General features: G+C 40.5%; 1 protein-coding gene across 3 annotated transcripts in view; it reads right to left on the bottom strand.

Annotated features, from left to right (window-relative positions):
* mical2b (microtubule associated monooxygenase, calponin and LIM domain containing 2b) overlaps positions 1–14,586 on the bottom strand; it is a 170,303-nt gene that overhangs the window by 71,694 nt on the left and 84,023 nt on the right. For all 3 annotated transcript variants that reach the window (XM_034177202.1, XM_034177203.1, XM_034177204.1), the window contains exons 12-15: positions 12,490–12,637; positions 11,950–12,149; positions 2,092–2,186; positions 1,303–1,371 (exon numbers count right to left, since the gene is read on the bottom strand). In XM_034177202.1, coding sequence (XP_034033093.1) covers positions 1,303–1,371; positions 2,092–2,186; positions 11,950–12,149; positions 12,490–12,637 — 512 coding nt within the window. The remainder of the gene's footprint in view (positions 1–1,302; positions 1,372–2,091; positions 2,187–11,949; positions 12,150–12,489; positions 12,638–14,586) is intronic.

Below are 14,586 nucleotides of genomic sequence, written 5' to 3'. Positions count from 1 at the left end.
AATGCATGCGACTGATGTATGCAATGTTCTGCTACAACACGTTTGGATTACACAACATAGAAGCCCTTGCAAAATCACAAACGCTAAATGACATATGTACAATATAACTTAATCTGATACTGTGGCTTTATTTTTTCATAAATACTGCAATTATAAACTGGCATTTTTAACTCTAATAATCTTATGTTTAAAAAGCCACTTCCATACTTAAATGTACCTATTCCACATCAAACTTTTTTTTTAACTGCTTCATTAACCTCATGATGTACAACCAAATTCCGCCACCCAACATTTCCTCCCACTTGCATCTGTAATATCATTCCATCAGTTTACAATCCAAAGGTTTATGACCACTTGTAAGGACTGTAAGTCAGCTGGTAAACTGAGACCTTCTGAACTGGCTTCTTCTTCACCACAAGAGTGTGAAGCAAAGTCCACATTGGTGTTCATGGCAGCCCAACTGTCCCCAGAGCAAGACCAAGATCCATGCTTTTAGTGACCTCCTGAATGCAGTCCCTTATCTCAGCAGTGACGTCAATGTCTGTGCATCTTGAGCCTCTGAAATCGAGAGACACCTGGAAAGACTTTCTGGAGTCATGAGGTTACCGGACAATCAATCAATCAAGTTTTATTTCTATAGCACTTTACAACAGTTTTCACTGAACCAGACAGACAGAGGTGTTTGATGATGCTGATATCTTTGCAGGAGAAAGAAGGTCCAAGTCTTGAGGGTGCTGGTGTTTCCTGTCTCACTGGATGGTTGTGAGACTAACGCTAACCAGTGACCTAAGGTGATGGCTAGATGTCTTTTAGTACTCCGTCTCTTTGGAGGATCCTCGAGTATCGTCAGAATGACTGAACGGTTACGTAGGGATATTCAGGTGAGTCGTACTTCATGAACTGTGAGGAAACATCAGCTATGACATTTTGACCATGTGGTGGATTTCTCTGCATGCAATCCAGCATGCAGGCACCTCCGCAACTGGAGACGGCCAAGGGGAGTGCCAACGCATCACCTGGCTACAGCAGACAGAAGGTTCGTTTTGAGAGGTGTGAATGGACTGTCTGTCTGACTGGGTCATTGCCATCCAGGCGTCAGGGCAGTTCTGCAGTGTGGTGGCACCAGTGGACGCTCCCAGAACCTGCAAGACTGCGCCAGTCCAGTGAGCGGTATCACAAGTGAGGCCAAAACAGACTTGGGGTAGTTTACGGCACCGTACCTTCTGAAACATGTTTAACAGAAACCGATGATTCTGCAGTTTTACGCATTTGAAACGACAATAAAGTTGTAAAATGCGGCACCTCTGTGAGGTAGTGGTTGCCCTTTCGCCGTCTCTTGTTAGCAGAGTCATCTTCCAGTTTTTTGTCATCCTGTAACACAGCAGATGTAAAAAAGGAAAATGCACAGAATTATTCAGAGTAATGACAAAGTGGACCATCGTTACCATTCAAAACAAAGAAACGAGCGTAAGCCAATCACTCGTATGATACTGAATGAATTAATGAATTTATTTGGCAGACACAGACTCAAAACAGCAAAGAAAACACACACACAAAAAACAATCCAACAACGCACCCATGTGCCCGAAGGGGTGTAGGCAGAAGCAAAAGCTTATAAACGCCCACCCCTTTAACCAAAAAATAAAAATGTATATATCTCCATGATAATAAAAATATAAATTAATCACTGAACTAAAATTTCAAAACAAAAACATGCAAACAGCTGTGCACCAAAAACAACAAAATCGATAACCTAATTCATCATGCTATAACAAGTAATTAAATTATTTTTATAGAGCCTTTTAAAGCTGACCAAGCTACTGAATGATTTTATGTTATCTGGGTATTTATTTGAAATATTAACACCTTTAAAAGAACAAACATCACAAGAATAAATTATTTACAATGAAGAACAAAAGTTCCCGATTAGATAACGTATCTTACACAAACACCACCTCATTTTCTTTGTTAGCTTTACCTTATCTAGTAGATAGTGAATTAAAAGGAGATAAGATGGCAGCATTCACCTTCAATTAGAGCCATTTGGACCAATGAAAACAGTAATGCACAAAAATGCGAGTTGTACCATACCCTGGGTATTCTCTTTCTTGGCTGAAGCAAATTGAGTACGCTGTGGTTGTTTTTCGTCAAGTGTTCGTCACCATTCTCATCTAGATCTCTTGTACCTAGAATGTATCATGTCAGACAAATTCTACATTGGACTTCATATTTAAAAAAGATAAACTGAGCAAAACTGTAATACAATTACAGGATTTATAACTGTTATACATTTGATATACTGACAAACAGCAGTGGTCTCGGTGGCTACCTGACCTGTTGCAAAAGGAGATTAAATAAACTGACCATCAAGCCACCTTCAAGCTATGCGGAACTTCACAACCACACCTGCTCCTAATTTCCACCAGGCATGTGATGATGAAATTATTCCCTGAAACAAACCCAGATAGGTGCAGAAGGTGGCAGCATCCAATAAGTAGAAGACATGTTTATGGATTATTACAAGAACATTTAAAAAAAAATTATTATTATTATTGCTCTGGTCCATCAAATTTCAACTAAATTTAAATCCATTTGTCCTTGTTATGTAAATGCCATTTTAATTCGGAGACCCACGTGCTGACAGCATCACTGTTTGTGAGTCATCGTGCTAAACTTGAGGGATAGTCTCATCAATTCATTCAATCAAACACTTATTTTCCAGAGTACAACCATATGTGTTTCCAAACTCTTGGAATACTCTGCATATTTGTGGTTCCTTTTTGTAAAATTTATTTAAAAATAATAATTTTGGTTGCTTGAGTTTTGTGTTCTAGCATTAGTTTTCCATCAAGGAATTATTGGGAAAATACTGAGAAACATTCCAATGTCCTAAATTCTACATATTTAATTAATTTCAATTCACAATATTTTACTTAATCCATTTTCTAGTTGGTAAATGCTGTGTGTGTTCCATAATTGTCTTGGTGGTTGTTTGGCAGTAGGTGCAACATCAAGGCATAGATATCTACAACTAATGTTAGGCAGGATATGAGTGCCTCCAGAGTAAGCAGCAGGATTTAAAATGTGCTTTAAAAAAATGCTTACATGCATACTAACATTAGCCTAATAGCTAACATGATGCTAATGGGCTAACACTAGCATGAAAATCTACTAGGATCACACAAAGAGTTGATAGTGTTAGCATTAGCTGACTGCCTCGGTTGTGAGCAACAGAATTTAAAATACAAGTTGATAAATAAATTGTTATGATCATAACTAATACATTTTGTTATCTGTATCATTTTCTTTCCTTCAAGGAATTACTGGGAAAATACTGAGAAACATTCCAAGGTCCTTGTACATGACATATATTTAACTCAGTTCACAACAGATTATTTAATCCAGTTCATAATTTGTAATTATGAACTGTATGCTGTATGTGATATAATTGTCTTGGAGCTAGCTTCATATTAGGTGCAATGTCAAAGCTCTGATGTCACAGCTAACGTTAGCATGAGCCGAGTGCCTCCACTGTGAGCAACAGGATTTAAAATGTGCTTAAAAAAAAAAAAAAAAGTTTGCATATTTGCTAACATAAATACATAATGCAAATGTTAGGCCATTAGTTAACATGATGCTAATGGGCTAACAGTTTGAAAATATGCTAGCATCACATAATCAAATCAAATCAATTTTATTTATATAGCGCCAAATCACAACAAACAGCTGCCCCAAGGCGCTTTATATTGTAAGGCAAGGCCATACAATAATTACGGAAAAACCCCAACGGTCAAAACGACCCACTGTGAGCAAGCACTTGGTGACAGTGGGAAGGAAAAACTCCCTTTTAACAGGAAGAAACCTTCAGCAGAACCAGGCTCAGGGAGGGGCAGTCTTCTGCTGGGACTGGTTGGGGCTGAGGGAGAGAACCAGGAAAAAGACATGCTGTGGAGGGGAGCAGAGATCAATCACTAATGATTAAATGCAGAGTGGTGCATACAGAGCAAAAAGAGAAAGAAACACTCAGTGCATCATGGGAACCCCCCCAGCAGTCTAAGTCTGTAGCAGCATAACTAAGGGATGGTTCAGGGTCACCTGATCCAGCCATAACTATAAGCTTTAGCAAAAAGGAAAGTTTTAAGCCTAATCTTAAAAGTAGAGAGGGTGTCTGTGTCCCTGATCTGAATTGGGAGCTGGTTCCAGAGGAGAGGAGCCTGAAAGCTGAAGGCTCTGCCTCCCATTCTACTCTTACAAACCCTAGGAACTACAAGTAAGCCTGCAGTCTGAGAGCGAAGCGCTCTATTGGGGTGATATGGTACTATGAGGTCCCTAATATAAGATGGGACCTGATTATTCAAAACCTTATAAGTAAGAAGAAGAATTTTAAATTCTATTCTAGAATTAACAGGAAGCCAATGAAGAGAGGCCAATATGGGTGAGATATGCTCTCTCCTTCTAGTCCCTGTCAGTACTCTAGCTGCAGCATTTTGGATTAACTGAAGGCTTTTCAGGGAACTTTTAGGACAACCTGATAATGAATTACAATAGTCCAGCCTAGAGGAAATAAATGCATGAATTAGTTTTTCAGCATCACTCTGAGACAAGACCTTTCTAATTTTAGAGATATTGCGCAAATGCAAAAAAGCAGTCCTACATATTTGTTTAATATGCGCATTGAATGACATATCCTGATCAAAAATGACTCCAAGATTTCTCACAGTACTACTAGAGGTCAGGGTAATGCCATCCAGAGTAAGGATCTGGTTAGACACCATGTTTCTAAGATTTGTGGGGCCAAGTACAATAACTTCAGTTTTATCTGAGTTTAAAAGCAGGAAATTAGAGGTCATCCATGTCTTTATGTCTGTAAGACAATCCTGCAGTTTAGCTAATTGGTGTGTGTCCTCTGGCTTCATGGATAGATAAAGCTGGCTATCATCTGCATAACAATGAAAATTTAAGCAATGCCGTCTAATAATACTGCCTAAGGGAAACATGTATAAAGTGAATAAAATTGGTCCTAGCACAGAACCTTGTGGAACTCCATAATTAACCTTAGTCTGTGAAGAAGATTCCCCATTTACATGAACAAATTGTAATCTATTAGATAAATATGATTCAAACCACCGCAGCGCAGTGCCTTTAATACCTATGGCATGCTCTAATCTCTGTAATAAAATTTTATGGTCAACAGTATCAAAAGCAGCACTGAGGTCTAACAGAACAAGCACAGAGATGAGTCCACTGTCTGAGGCCATAAGAAGATCATTTGTAACCTTCACTAATGCTGTTTCTGTATTACGATGGATTCTAAAACCTGACTGAAACTCTTCAAATAGACCATTCCTCTGCAGATGATCAGTTAGCTGTTTTACAACTACCCTTTCAAGAATTTTTGAGAGAAAAGGAAGGTTGGAGATTGGCCTGTAATTAGCTAAGATAGCTGGGTCAAGTGATGGCTTTTTAAGTAATGGTTTAATTACTGCCACTTTAAAAGCCTGTGGTACATAGCCAACTAATAAAGATAGATTGATCATATTTAAGATCGAAGCATTAATTAATGGTAGGGCTTCCTTGAGCAGCCTGGTAGGAATGGGGTCTAATAGACATGTTGATGGTTTGGAGGAAGTAACTAATGAAAATAATTCAGACAGAACAATCGGAGAGAAAGAGTCTAACCAAATACCGGCATCACTGAAAGCAGCCAAAGATAACGATATGTCTTTGGGATGGTTATGAGTCATTTTTTCTCTAATAGTTAGAATTTTATTAGCAAAGAAAGTCATGAAGTCATTACTAGTTAAAGTTAAAGGAATACTCGGCTCAATAGAGCTCTGACTCTGTCAGCCTGGCTACAGTGCTGAAAAGAAACCTGGGGTTGTTCTTATTTTCTTCAATTAGTGATGAGTAGTAAGATGTCCTAGCTTTACGGAGGGCTTTTTTATAGAGCAACAGACTTTTTCCAGGCTAAGTGAAGATCTTCTAAATTAGTGAGACGCCATTTCCTCTCCAACTTACGGGTTATCTGCTTATGCTGTGAGTATGTGAGTTATACCACGGAGTCAGACACTTCTGATTTAAGGCTCTCTTTTTCAGAGGAGCTACAGCATCCAAAGTTGTCTTCAATGATGATGTAAAACTATTGACGAGATACTCTATCTCACTCAGAGTTTAGGTAGCTACTCTGCACTGTGTTGGTATATGGCATTAGAGAACATAAAGAAGGAATCATATCCTTAAACCTAGTTACAGCGCTTTCTGAAAGACTTCTAGTGTAATGAAACTTATTCCCCACTGCTGGGTAGTCCATCAGAGTAAATGTAAATGTTATTAAGAAATGATCAGACAGAAGGGAGTTTTCAGGGAATACTGTTAAGTCTTCAATTTCCATACCATAAGTCAGAACAAGATCTAAGATATGATTAAAGTGTTGGGTGGACTCATTTACATTTTGAGCAAAGCCAATTGAGTCTAATAATAGGATTAAATGCAGTGTTGAGGCTGTCATTCTCAGCATCTGTGTGGATGTTAAAATCGCCCACTATAATTATCTTATCTGAGCTAAGCACTAAGTCAGACAAAAGGTCTGAAAATTCACAGAGAAACTCACAGTAACGACCAGGTGGATGATAGATAATAACAAATAAAACTGTTTTTTGGGACTTCCAATTTGGATGGACAAGACTAAGAGTCAAGCTTTCAAATGAATTAAAGCTCTGTCTGGGTTTTTGATTGCTGTAACCAGGTTTCTGTAAGGCAGAATAAATCAATATGTTGATCAATTATTATATCATTTACTAACAGGGACTTAGAGAGAGACCTAATGTTTAATAGACCACATTTAACTGTTTTAGTCTGTGGTGCAGTTGAAGGTGCTATATTAATTTTTCTTTTTGAATTTTTATGCTTAAATAGATTTTTGCTGGTTATTGGTGGTCTGGGAGCAGGCACCGTCTCTACGGGGATGGGGTAATGAGGGGATGGCAGGGGGAGAGAAGCTGCAGAGAGGTGTGTAAGACTACAACTCTGCTTCCTGGTCCCAACTCTGGATAGTCACGGTTTGGAGGATTTAAGAAAATTGGCCAGATTTCTAGAAATGAGAGCTGCTCCATCCAAAGTGGGATGGATGCCGTCTCTCCTAACAAGACCAGGTTTTCCCCAGAAGCTTTGCCAATTATCTATGAAGCCCACCTCATTTTTTGGACACCACTCAGACAGTCAGCAATTCAGGGAGAACATGCGGCTAAACATGTCACTCCCAGTCCGATTGGGGAGGGGCCCAGAGAAAACGACAGAGTCCGACATTGTTTTTGCAAAGTTACACACTGATTCAATGTTAATTTTAGTGACCTCCGATTGGCGTAACCGGGTGTCATTACTGCCGACGTGAATTACAATCTTACCAAATTTACGCTTAGCCTTAGCCAGCAGTTTCAAATTTCCTTCAATGTCGCCTGCTCTGGCCCCTGGAAGACAATTGACTATGGTTGCTGGTGTCACTAACTTCACATTTCTCAAAACAGAGTCGCCAATAACCAGAGTTTAATCCTCGCCGGGTGTGTCGCCGAGTGGGGAAAAACGGTTAGAAATGTGAACGGGTTGGTGGGCATAATGCATTGGTAGCATTAGCATGCGATAACTGCTTCAATTGTGAGCAACAGAATTTATAATACAAGTTGATAAATAAAATGTTATGATCATAGTTAATAAATTTTGCTATAATCTGTATTATTTCCTTTCCTTCAAGGAATTACTGGGAAAATACTGAGAAACATTCCAAGGTCCTTGTACATGACATATATTTAACTCAGTTCACAATAGATTATTTAATCCAGTTCATAATTTGTAATTATGAACTGTATGCTGTGTGTGATATAATTGGCTTGGTGCTAGCTTCATATTAGGTGCAACACCAAAGCTCTGATGTCGCACCTAACGTTAGCATGAGCTGAGTGCCTCCACTGTGAGCAACAGGATTTAAAATGTGCTAAAATAGTTAAATGCATATTTGCTAACATAAATACATAATGCAAGTGTTAGGCCATTAGTTAACATGATGCTAATGGGCTAAAATTAGCATGAAAATCTGCTAGCATCACATAATGCGTTTGTAGCATTAGCTGACTGTCTCGATTGTGAGCAACAGAATTTATAATACAAGTTGATAAATAAAATGTTATGATCATAGTTAATAAATTTTGCTATAATCTGTATCATTTTCTTTCCGTCATGGAATTACTGGGAAAATACTGAGAAACATTCCAGGGTCCTTCTACATGACATATTTAATCCAGTTCACAATATATTATTTAATCCAGTTCATAATTTGTAAATGCTGTGTGTGACATAACTGGCTTGGTGCTAGCTACATATTAGGTGGGACGCCAATGCTCTGATGTCACGCCTAACGTTAGCATGAGCCGAGTGCCTCCATTGTGAGCAGCAGGATTTAAAAAAAAAATATACATAGTTAAATGCATAGTTGCTAACATAAACACATAATACAAATGTTAGGCCATTAGTTAACATGATGCTAATGGGCTAACATTAGCATGAAAATCTGCTAGCATCACATAATACGTTTGTAGCGTTAGCATGAGCTAACTGCCTCGATTGTGAGCAACGGGATGTATATTGTGCTTATTTATTTAGTTTTAACGTACTTTGAGTTACAATTTTTTTTTTTTTAATTCTTGCTGCACATTTTCAGCTAATTTTATATGTTACCTAAAAAAATTTGAATCCAAGTCTGCAGTTTGAGTTTAGTTTTTTGTTGTTGTTTTTGCCAGACAGATGCACAGATTTGGGCCTTAGAGAGTTTTGACCTGCCTAATGTACCAGGGTTTTAAACACCCTGTATCTTTGACAAAACTCTCAAATGGGCTGTAAACACGCGTGAAAACTAAACTCAGTCATTTTTCCAGCAATTCAAAGTGGGTGTTTTGTCCACAGGGAGCGCTGTGGCACATTATCAAAGCGCTACAAGTGAAACGTGTCTGAAACCGGAGCGGCCACGTGACCCGAGAGCCTCCACAGGGACCGTGTGTGTGACTGGATCGGACGTCCACAGGACATAGCACGCATAGCAGTCATATCTCTGGCAGAATTAACGGGACCGCAGAGCGCGGCTGTGTGTGTGGTGTGCAACAGACTGAACGGATCCAGAACCTCAACCAAGTGGAAAATAAACATTTCTTCCTGATGCTATCTGCATTTGTTTTAATGTGATAACAGGATGGAACTGTGTCCCTTCTGGTACTGTGACTTTTAAAGAATCTGCCAGTAGCCTCTTTTTTTTTTTTTTTTGAATACATGTTTTATGACCTACAATCAAGCCTTTGTCTGTGAGTGTTTTCACAGCTTTCTTTGCTTTGGTTTAGTGTTGCACATTTTTCTGCAGATCTGACTACAGTCGACGTGTCCAGTGGCGCGCAGACGGTCCAGATGTCTGTCTGCATTCTACATCTGGACCGGCTCACTGTGTCGGACACTAAAGTGTAGATTCATCCCCTGCTTTTTTTTTTTTTTTTTAGTGCTACACAATTTTCACTTATGAGTGTGATATTTTGAAAGAATTCCACATATATCAAACCTGACGTAAAACCTGCCACTGCATTTCATCCATACTAGCTGCTAACTGATTTGAGTCAAATGACCTTTGCCTCTCATCTTTTTAGGTCAAAGGTCAAGTGTATTCTTATTAGTGTTTGCTAGTAACCACAGGTGCATCTTTAACTAGTAGCCTTGTGAAATATCCTTAAACACAAATACTGTTCCCACATTTCGAGTTTGACTGAACAAATTTTTCTTCAAATTCAAATGACTGTCCTCAGCTGACCATATTATATATATATATATATATATATATATATATATATATATATATATATATAAACAGATTTTGGGCTTCCAATCGCCTTAAAATTGTACTATTACATATAATTTTTAATGCATCTTAAGGATTTTTCGCCAGACTGGCGTAAGGTAACGTACAATTGCGGGGGCATGGTGTACAGCAGTGCAGTGTTGCGAAGACTTGCATACAGTAAAGGAGTGTTGCATAGAGCACTGGATGCTGAAAGTCAGTGATAAAATTTAACCGGTTCAATTTTTTGCGTCCATTTTGCAGACCCCTTTGCATCCCTCAGCATTTTACCATGTGAGCTCTGCGTAGGGCTACATAAGCTCGGTATCTTCTGTACACCGCATTACACAACTCTACGCTGCCCTGGTGTGAAAGGGGCTTCAGTCATACCTCGGCATGCTTAGCGCAGTTACACCCCTATTCCACAAGGTGCCGCTCTATTATGATCACCCACCATCCAAAAAAAGTGCAAAAACTGGATGAAACTGCTTACTCCGCCCTGCGTGCCTCCTAACAGGCTGGCATATAAAGTGCAGACCTGGCAACCCACTTGAAAAGAAAAGTGAGGAGCTGCGCCCGGCTGAGCCCTCGGACAGAACCACAACAAACGCTGCTTCAAATTTTTACACAATGGAGCACAGTCAAACACGTTTCAAGCCATACTCACTAGGAATACCCCGTTTAAAGGCATTCAAACTCGTCTATGCCGCCACTCGCTACAAAACATGGTGTGGTTCTGGGGCGGCTCCTTTAGTGGGCCTACATCGGCACCCTGTGTGCTTCCCCTGGTGTGTGGGGTTCTTCCTGTGTCTCCGTGAGGGGGGGGAGCTGTGTGGGGGTGCGTTCTGACATTGCCTGAGTTGTTCCCCTGGTCGGGCTGCCCTGGTGGTTGCCCTTCCTGGACCCTGTGCCCTTCTACTGTCCTGTTTCTCCTTGTTTCTCCTGGGGCTCTGCATCCTAGACCCATTTCCATCTGTTGCATGCAGTCGACCGTACGGCTCCTGACATGCCAGAGTGGTCAACGTCATATGGCAAGGTTCTGTACTTTTGCAGTGATCTGGGTCTCTGTGTGTGGATGGCTCGGTGTTTGTGCCCATTACCACAATTCGGTTTTGGGTGCTCTAAAGGGGATCAAGACTCTGGTGTCCTACAAGAAGGTATGGATGCTCACTAACTAGCCAACAGACTGTTGCTGTCACTGCTTGCTCATGTGTGGTTGTTTGTCCTGGTATGTTGTATGGTTGGGGTCCCGTCTCCTTGGTGTCTCACTTTTTTTCACTTCACGGCTGTTGCTGTCACCACTTGACTTTTATTCTTGTCTGTCTTCATGTTGTTTTGGTGGTCGGCCCTTCCTGATAGAAGTCATCTCTTGGCTTTGAGTAGGATGTTGTAGGCTGATCAGGAAGGGCGGATGAGGGTCTCACACACCACGTTCACTCACGCACTACATAGTATCTGTCTTGCAAGAACAAACTGCATATATGTGTATTTATGTATATAAATAGTTCTGCCAGTGTGGCTTTTACCATCACTATATGCGCAGACGGGGGAGAGAAGAAAAAATTAAAGACATTCGAACTACGACCAACCGGAAGTTACCATGCAGTAGCAACGATTTCTGTGAATCCGGATGAAATATTTCAACCATTTGGAAATCTGACCCTAATTTCAAAACTGGTGCCGATGATGGCTGTAAATACTACATATACAAAGTTTGTTCAAGATTGACAAAGATGGATCAAGAAGTTATGATGTTTCAAAATGTGCTCAGTGGAATAGAACCAAAAGATGCTGCAGACAGGATATGAAAGCTGCTCACGTTTACAGGTGCACGTTCATGTACGTGTTCTTCAGGTGACAGCACTGTGACTTAAATAGGTTTTAATTGATTCTGTTGAACTAACAATATGTCAGCATCGCAGTGTGACTAAATTCAAAAAAGTCACTTTAATGTTTTCAAAATTCCTACATGATGCAGCCAAATTGAAAGTATTTGTGTGTTTATCTTGACATTATCTACCATAATTGTATTAAAACAAAAGTTCTCTGGTGCAATGCAACTAAACAGAAAATAACAGTCTGACCGTGGTTGTTTCCTGGCGAGTTCCTGAAGGCCTCGTAAAATTTGGAGAGGTAGAGGACCATCAGCAGTTTGTCTGGTTCCACCTCTGCAGCCATTTCCTTTCCCGTAGTTACTGGCTGGATCCCGAACTCCCGCTCTGCGATGTCAAAAGCCAGCTGGTTGTTTCTGGACACGTCCTCCTCATTGAAAGAGTCAAAGTCACTGAAAATAAAAAGAGAAGTGGATATGAAACCGTGTCCAGGATCAAACATGAGAAAGAATGTGAAGAGAGATTTTTAAAAAAAAACCCAGAAGGACTCAGAACAGTGTGATGGTTTCCTTCAAATTCCACTTAATTCTAAGAATCTCTTATTTTTAATCACATTTTCAAAGAGGTCTTGAAGCCCATGTGTAATGTTCAGACTAGTTAAGCTGCATTACTCGCTAAGCTGCTCAGATCACAGAAGGCTGGTCTGCACACGTGTCAACAGAAAACTGCCCAGGCCTGAAAAACAATCCACGGCTGCCAGGACGTCCTTCTGTTTCCTGCGTGCGCTCTTACATCAGCTCAGGCCGCTGGCGGTGTATGAGAGCGCAGAGGGCCAGGCCATTCTTCCAGGAAGAGGTGAGGTTGGTTACGTCAACGCCCCTGTAGCCCTGAGTCTGCTTCTGACACCAGGTCAGCAACCGGCCAGGACGCACCTCAGACTCTGCAGGAGAAGAATGGCACATCAAATCACACGTCAGCAGTGAGGCGGTGTGAAAATGATCTGTGCCTTATGTGACTTTTGGCAACGATCTATAATATGTGCAAAACATGATAATCCTGAACCTATATAAAGCGGTGACGCAGGTTGCACGTCTTTCGAATATTAACGCCATCCCGTTATTGAAGACTCGTTTCTATGAGCTGGTTATCAGGTGCAATTGCCACGATTACCGGGGATGAGGCTCGGAGCCTGTACAGGACTTACCAACAGTATCTGCACAGGAGAGACGACATGCTATGCAACAGGGTTTGTACTGTTCTCTGGTGCCAGCATGCAACACTGCCCCCCAGTGGTGACATTTAAAGAGAGCAACAGTGCAAATTTCCACCATCAAGATGTCAAGATGATAGCATAGGGTGCCCAAACGTCCAGTTTTTCCAGGACATGTCCTGTTTTCACATCCTGTCTTGGCTGTCCTGTGTGTTTTTTTTAGAAAGTGATGACAACCTCCTGGTTTTCACTGGACCATTAAATTGACTGGCATTCAAGTATCACTGAAGTATCTCATTGCCGGGGCCAAGCGTCCTGGTTTTCGGTCATCAAAATATGGTCACCCTATGATAGCAACATCCAGCTGTACAGAAGTAAGAACCGGCCTTTAGTCACCGCTGCAAAACCACAACAGTGGTGGTCTGGTAGAAATGCCAGTCCCTGCCGCCTTCCAGATTTTAGGAGTGCAAGTTCTCTAATCCAACCCCGGATCATTTTGTTATTGGGTTTTCGCTGCAATTGCAAAACTGAATATTCACATTGGCACATAAAGTGCACAAAAGAGAACCACAACAGAATTATAAAACTGCAATGTTTGGGTTTGAAACTCTCAAGAACTCAACCAATGACTCAGTTTGTGTAAGTCAACATTTTCCAAATGTTTTTCTTTGTAATTGCTCAATCTTAAGCAACTACAAGTTTGATTGACTGAGTCGAGTTCTACTAATGTAGATTTATTCAGCAAAAATAAGTAATTACTTAAAGGAGACCTGCATGGAAAAAAAAATGTAGTCAGATTTTTTGAACAAAAAATGACTTACATTTACACATGAGATCCTTCTGAATGTAGTAAAGTAAATCTGCAAGACCAGATCTGTCATTCAACGGAGAAATCTTCATTTGAAAATGACAAATTTACAGCTAACATTTAGCCCTCCGCAAATTGTCCCTCTCATCATGGACGCTGCCGAGACGTCACGGACAAGACCCTATCCCAGCATGCATTGCGCCAATTGTAATTTGTGGATTTACGTCAGTTTGCATCTGCACCTTTTTCTTGTCTTATACGGAAGGATCTACTTTTTTTAAAACTTCATATTGTCTTGCGGTACGCTTGGTGAGTACACATTTCTTTTATATGTGCTTGAAAATTATTTTTGGGGACTTTTTCATACGCCCGTTTGATTGAGTGGTGTCACATTGAAAATCTACTGTCTTTCACCTCCGGTGTACCGTCGCAGGCTACGGAGGTGAGACCCGCAAAGAATCCAAGTCATTAAAAAGATATAAACCTCTCTCAGCGGCCACGGAGCTCTGCGGCTCCGATTACCTGTCGATGTCGCTCGCTGTTGATCTGAGCATGCAGAGCTGTATCTCATTCAGTGCAGCTTACTTTTGGATGTTGAAACCAGGACGTGTATAACAGTAACATTACTAACAGATAAAATCAATTTCAATGCGGGATCGGACTGAAGGCGGGAGCGCGTCGTCTTGTCCCTGACGTCATGGAAATGATACGGCTGTACAAACTGTTTTCACAGAGGGCTAAATTTAGCTGCAAATTTGTCATTTTTAAACGAAGATTTCTCCGCTGAATTACAAATTTGGGCTTACAGATTTACTTTACTGCATTCACAAGGGTCTTATAAATACATATCAGCTATTTCTTTCTGAAATCT

Source organism: Thalassophryne amazonica, chromosome 8, assembly GCF_902500255.1.
Source record: "Thalassophryne amazonica chromosome 8, fThaAma1.1, whole genome shotgun sequence".
Classification (NCBI taxonomy): domain Eukaryota; kingdom Metazoa; phylum Chordata; class Actinopteri; order Batrachoidiformes; family Batrachoididae; genus Thalassophryne; species Thalassophryne amazonica.
The sequence above is the reverse complement of the archived record's forward strand: the minus strand, read 5'-3'. Positions and strand labels throughout refer to the sequence as shown.